This window comes from Mus pahari, chromosome 3, assembly GCF_900095145.1.
Source record: "Mus pahari chromosome 3, PAHARI_EIJ_v1.1, whole genome shotgun sequence".
Classification (NCBI taxonomy): domain Eukaryota; kingdom Metazoa; phylum Chordata; class Mammalia; order Rodentia; family Muridae; genus Mus; species Mus pahari.
In genome coordinates this window covers 72,174,884-72,181,989 of record NC_034592.1, presented here as the reverse complement: position 1 = coordinate 72,181,989, position 7,106 = coordinate 72,174,884, and the positions used below count along the sequence as shown (strand labels likewise).

The window sequence follows — 7,106 nt, the reverse complement described above, 5'->3', positions numbered from 1 at the left end:
TTCTATGTCAAGCTTAGTGGGTAATACCATACAAAAAACTGAAATTTACTGCCATCACACATGCTTTTCACACCTTGTATCGATGTGATCACTAATCAAGTCATCTTTTTTCATACAGTTTGAAAACTCAGACACAATCCAACTGCCGACTTCTGTGTGTGTGTGTGTGTGTGTGTGTGTGTGTGTGTTTGTGTGTGTGTGTGTGTGTGTTTAGTATGTATGTATGTGCAGACCCTTGGTATTTACTGGGAATATTATACACACTCTGGTTTTCATTTAGAGATATAGCTTCAAGCAAGAGAGACAGATGTCTAAGAGAGGGAGTCTGAAGTTATACAGACTGAGGAAGTTGTATTTATATGTTTATATGGGCCTACATATGTAACAACAATAGGTGAAAATGTGGCCATGTATTTGAACGAGAGAAAGATGGGTATATAGGAGGGTTTAGAGGGAGGAAAGGGAAGGGAGGAATGATTTTAGTACAATATAATTTCGTACAAATAAATAATTTAAAAAATCACTGTTATCTGAAATGCATCTTTTTTGTCCTTAGCTTTAAGAGAAATTGCATTCACTATTCTTCACAAAGTTTCTAATAATAGAATATAGGCTGGGATTAAGGTACATTCCTACATTTTTAGTGTAGTGGTGATCATTTAAATGTTACCGCAACAACATATATCTATATAGAACTGTATGAAAGCCTTAGCTATATCCTGACTAGTAAAGTGAGGTACCAAATTATTTTACTGAAGATCTCAAGTTCCTCACATGAGGTCATAAATAAAGGGCATGTTAACCAAATTGTAAAATACTGTCTTTAATAATGTAAACATAGTCCCCATGTAAAACAGATGAATTTAATTGTCATACAGTTCAATATAGGAGTTGATTTGAGTAAAAACATCGATTTTATGAAAATTATCTTTATAAGTAGTAAAAATAAAAAAAATGGTAGAAGAAATGGTTGAGAACAAAGTACTTTCATAAGCTTGAAGTATGGAATTTCTGATCTATGATATCTTGGGCAAATGTTTTCCCAATCTCACTGTGGTCACATTTCAATGACAAAACAAAACAAAACAAAACAAACACACACAAAAAAAACCTTTAATACTCAACATTTACTCCTGCTTTTCTTTTCATTTAGGAATACTTAGAACTCCTTCTGTCACAGAAAACTCTCGGCTGTAGGTTTTGAACATGCTGTGCTTTCTTGGATCACTATTTTAAACACAAACATATCTCACTAAATTACTTGATCATTAAATTTTTGATCGGTCTTTCTTTGGATATCTTACATAGTATGACATAGTATGACAATTCCTAGTTTTTTTTTTTTTAATCTCAAAATCTAGGATCCATAAATACTATTACATGAGGAAAACAGATCTTTGACATGTAATTCAGAGCAAGAATATAAGAGACAAAGCTTACCTTAGAATATGAAAGGAGGATTTATATCTAATTCTGTTGCCCTATCAGACTGAGAAAGGAAGAAATCACAGTGCTCAAGGACAAGGACACTGTATTGATGACTTAGAAGAAAGGGTCAGGTTTCTTCTGAGGCTCAAAACAGGGTACTGGATGACAAAAATGCTTCCTTTCTTAGGGTGTCTAGTAGGAGTGTAGCCTTGAAGCTATGTAGATTCCACTTAGAAAATCAAATCATACATGCTTCTGACTTCCACACTCTAAGTGAAGGAACATTTTTTACTTTAAGCCACTGATTTTTCAGTAAATTGCTGTAGAAACAGAAATAAAAACAGGACATTAATGTTACTTAAATATAACACTTAAGTTTTATTTCTATTCTTTGCCATACCATTTATATGCTAGTTATTATATTTTCTTATATCAACACATTTATTTTTCCAGAAGAATGTCATATCCTTGAAGATAATATGTTAATGATTTAAGTGCTCCATCTTTTCAAAAAGGTGGTGACATGTTGTTATGGTTATGGTCAGCTGTGTGCTTAAGCTGGCAATCAGGCATCTGAGTTTGTGGTAATTACAGGTCTTGATAGCAATCTGGTTTTGTCTTTAATGGATAGGTGGTTTGCTCCATGATTTGTGTTTTCTTTTTGGTCTTCTGGTTTGTGTAGTCTGTGGTTGAGCATAGGGTCTCCACCTGAATTGTGGGTGGGATCTGATTCTGGTTGCCAGTGTAACCTCTCATTAGAAGGAGACTCCACTAAGTTCTCTAAGTTGGAGGCTAGAGCTTAGGTGGCTAGTGTGGCATTTGGATCAATAAGGAGTGTTTGTTCATCATGAATGCTGGGATATGGGGAAATGGGACTTGTGTTGGCATATGGAGCCTAGTTGGTCTTCTGTAAGGCACAGGTAGGCAGGAGTTTTCTACCCAAGGAAACTGTGATAGTCGGGGAACTCCACATATTAATGCCTCACCTGGTCTTCTGGCCTGTTGTTGAGCAAGGGCTATCTGGTGTTCTGGCAGCCATGGCCTGTGGTTTTTTTTTTTGGGGGGGGGGCGGCAAGGGAGATACTAGTATTTTGCCTGAGGGAACCCAGAATGTGGTGAGGTCCATGGACAGGCTATGCCTGCCAGAAAACCATCTCCTAGTTCTGATGGAGCTCCCTCTGGATCAGAGGCATGGGTTTGAACTATGCCTTCTTGATGAATTCATTGATTTTTTTTTTGTTTGTTTTGTTTTGTTTTTGCTTGGGTTTTTTGTTGTGAGTACCATGTGACTCTGACTCTACTGCCTGCTCATGGATGCTTTTCCTTCTACTGGATTATCATGGTTCAGCCCTAATGTGAGGGTTTATGCCTAATCACATTTACTCCTGTTGGGTCCTCATGGGGAGCACTGCCCTTATCCGAAGTAAAATGGAGGAGCTGTGGATCTCAGATAAAGAGGAGGTTAGGCAAGTACATAGTAGGATGGGAGGTCAAGAAATGTGTGGTGGGATGTATTTTTGATTGAATAATAAATGAAATTTATCAAGTCTAATAATTATTATCCTTTGGAAACTAATCAAAGGAAGGAAAGAAGGAAGGATGTGAGGAAGCAAGGAAGGAAGGAAGAAGAGAGAGAGAGAAAGAAAGAGAGAGAATCAAACAAACAAAGAAACAAAGAAGGATAGAAAAATACTTCCTCCTTGTATTAAGGAATGCATATTTATCAGCTCTTTAAGGAAGGAGGGTATAATTTATTTCTCTGATATTTACATTATTATTGAATATAAAATAAGTCATTTAAATTTTATGTGCAGTTCTATCTTATCTTTTTGTACAGAAAATATATAGACAATTGAAGGTTTAAGTGTTTCACACAATTTATTTCCTCCTTAAAATGTATATTCTGGATTGTTTTATTATTGTTAATACTGAAAAAACAATACTAACAAAATGAAAAGGGAAAATTGAACAAAAATGTGAAGGCAAAAATTGTCATATATGACATTTATGATAATTAATCATTTCTAAAACAAAAAAACACATGAAAACACCAATCTTTATATTTTTCAGGCCCTCTACAGGTCCTCTCAATATGATAGAATTAATCACAGGAGTCAAGAGATCTAGGCCAAAGATGAGGATATATTTCTGCTGAGGTATTTGGAAAGGGGGATATGACATGGTATTGAAGCCAGTGTATTTAGATTGATCAAATGAGAAATATTATGAAAAGTTTATCCACAGAATGTTGGAAATTTCCTTGTCACAAGAGTGTAGCAAGTTTATATTTCACTTAGGCAAAGACTGATATACAGGAAAATAAGACTGTTGGGTATGATACTGTAAATTCTAATGTCGATTCTATCATTTGAGTGATTTTGTGACAAAACACAGGTTATCTTCTCATTTTCTATTCTGAGATAACAGATGACAGAAAATAAATTATGTAAGTTACAATCATTTGAGTCTCTGTGAATAGATTTAGTACCACAGATACGGGCTGCTTGCTGTTGAGATTTCTTTCTTTCTTTTCTTTTTTTTTTTTCTTTTTTTTTCTTTTTCTTCATCTACCACAGGGCAACCACTCAGTGTATGAAGCAATAACATTATCCGATTCTGGAGGAAATCCTTTATTTCACTACTGTTTCTTTAAGTCTCATAATCTTATTTTGTAACAAGGAACTGTAGACTACTGAAAGCATGGGAATTTGGAATCACACAGGTGTGAAAGAATTCATACTGATCGGCTTAACAGAAAATCCTAATTGGCAAGTTCCTCTCTTTTTTCTTTTTTGCATAGTTTATTTCTTCATTCTTGTAGGTAATTGGGGGATGATCATCTTGATCTGGTTGAATGCCCAACTTCATACTCCAATGTACTTCTTCCTTAGTAACCTCTCTTTCTGTGACATCTGCTATTCTACAATCATTGCTCCTAAAATGCTCATCAATTTCCTATCAGAGCACAAGTCTACTAGGCTTTTCGCCTGTATTCTGCAGAGTTTCTTTTTTGCGGTTTATGTAACCACAGAAGTAATCCTCCTGTCTATGATGGCCTATGATCGCTATGTGGCAATTGCAAATCCCTTAATGTATACAGTTATCATGACACACAACATCTGTACTCAAATGGTTCTTGCAAGTTACTTGGGTGGCCTCATAAATTCCATGATTCACACAATAGGTTTACTCAAACTAGACTTCTGTGGTCCAAACATTGTGAATCACTTCTTCTGTGATGTCCCTCCTCTTTTGAAGCTTTCGTGTTCTGATGCACACTACAATGAGATGCTGCTTTTGGTCTTCTCCGGTGTGTTTGCTATTTCAACTTTCATCATTGTCATGGTGTCCTATGTCCACATTATCATTGCCATCCTGAGAATCCGCTCAACTGAGGGGAGGCGTAAAGCCTTCTCCACTTGTGCCTCACACCTGACAGCTGTAGCATTATTTTATGGATCTTTGACATTTAACTATATCCAGCCAAGTTCTCAGTACTCTATGGAACAGGAAAAGCTCTCTGCTGTGTTTTACACCTTGGTCATCCCTATGCTGAACCCTCTGATTTACAGCCTGAGGAACAAAGATGTAAAGGAAGCAGCCAAGAAGTTAATTTGTGGGGAGAGAAATGCCTCTTGTATCTGACAATTCTCTAGCTTTAAAAACTTGATATGAGTACTCAAACTGACATTGTTAAAATTTATTAGTCTCTTATGAGAGTTTAAAATGGAATTTAAACCAAGTATATTTTACTAAATTTTATTTACTAAATATATTATCTCAGAGAAAAGTTAAAATTTTCAAATGGCTTGACTTTCTTGTATCCTTAACTTTCATCAATATAACATCTCAGTAAAAGGTGAAATGATTATATTCCAGTTTGTATATAGCTTTAATAATATGGTAACAGGCTGCATAAAAATTAAGATCATTACTTAAAGTTATATATAAACTAAATTTTAGAAAATATTTACAGTGTGTAGAATGTTCTTACATATAATTTAACTATCAGATGGAACTAAAATTGTTAGATAATGGATGAAGGAAGAGAAGTTTTCAGTTTAACAAAATATAGCAGTTTGACAATTGTTTGTTATGTTTAAATAAAGATATCATCCATTTCTGACAATGCCTAGCCAAACAAGATCTTGAATAAGAGTGAGAGGATCTATAATTTTTCTGTATTCTGTTGGATTCATTTCCTTCTGTTTGCTTTTGTTGAATTACAGTGTATTAGAGTTTTTTGCTATCATATTTTATTTTATTATTATACAATATTGTATTAATCACTATCTATTAGATCCTGGTTTCTTTCTTTCTTTCTTTCTTTCTTTCTTTCTTTCTTTCTTTCTTTCTTTCTTTCTTTCTTTCTTTCTTTTTTTGTGGTTTTTCAGTTCAGGGTTTCTCTGTATAGCCCTGGCTGTCCTGGAACTCACTCTGTAGACCAGGCTGGCCTCGAACCCAGAAATCTGCCTGCCTCTGCCTCCCAAGTGCTGGGATTAAAGTCATGTGCCACCACGCCCAACTTCCTGGTTAGTTTCTTAATGACAGACAGAAATGGAATAGATCTGGATGTGAGTAGAGATTTAAGCATACAAATTCAAAACAAACAAGCAAACAACAGTAACAAAACAATGCAGTTCATTACATGGTGGTAAACCATTCCTTAACATGAGGTCAAACAACTGATACACTCTCAGCAGGCATTCTGTATCTCAGACAGTCCACTTGCTAAATTTAAACATTTCAACTAGGTTTTCATTCATTCATTCCTCTATTCATTCACATTTTAAAAATATAGCAAAATAAAATATAATATAAAACCAAAACTATCACGTTGTACTTGTACAAAATAAACCAGCAGAAGGAAACGAAACCAAGAGGAGATATAGGAATCATAGATGAATCCATGTGCTCACTCAGGAATCCCATAAAATCACTAAACTGAAAGCCATAATATATAGAAGTGGTTCGGGTCCAGACCCAGGAGGATCCTACAAATTCTTTTTCAATCTTTGTAATTTCTTAGGATTTTTGTTCATGTTGACTTAAAGGAACTATTTTCTTGGTGTTCTATTTTCCCTCTGACTCTAAAAAAATTTTATGCCTCTTCTTCTGATACTGTGTGTTTGACAAGAATTTAAGATTAGGTAGCTGATGGACCTAAGGGAACACCAATTAATATTGTTCTTAAAAATGAAGAAAAGTGGAGTGATAAAATGACCCATAATCACATTTCCTGTTCTCATAGACCAATGTTTCTTTGATGAACAAATAAGACTCAACTTCCTTCCGCAGCAGATAGAAACAAATATAGATATCCACAGCTAAAATTAGAAATTGAGAAACCTTGGAGCACTCAGGTGTAAATGGGTTTTTACATCAAATTATTCATTTCTGAGTCCAAAGAATTCTGCGGGTGCTATACTTTAGCTACACTGTGTACCTTGATATGTTTCACATTAGCTACTTTTAATATGATCCAAAAGTATGAGGATTATTTCTCTGGAAATACAGATTAAATTTACATATCAATTCTGTTTTATTAACTAGGGTTTTTTAAATAAAGGTTTATTTTAGATGTTATATGCACATTAATTATTGTACATAAATGTAACATTGTGCTTATGATTTAGCATTTTTATTCCCATAATTTTTCTACGGAAAACTTAAATGAT

General features: G+C 34.6%; 1 protein-coding gene across 1 annotated transcript; it reads left to right on the top strand.

Annotated features, from left to right (window-relative positions):
• Positions 1-4,128: 4,128 nt before the first annotated feature.
• LOC110317936 (olfactory receptor 1052-like) lies at positions 4,129-5,073 on the top strand. Its single transcript, XM_021192731.1, has one exon. The coding sequence runs from the start codon at positions 4,129-4,131 to the stop codon at positions 5,071-5,073; it is 945 nt and encodes a 314-aa protein (XP_021048390.1).
• The last annotated feature ends 2,033 nt before the right edge of the window (positions 5,074-7,106 follow it).

Excerpts from the sequence above, each read along its gene's own strand:
- LOC110317936 (XM_021192731.1), top strand. The coding sequence starts at position 4,129 with ATGGGAATTTGGAATCACACAGGTGTGAAAGAATTCATACTGATCGGC.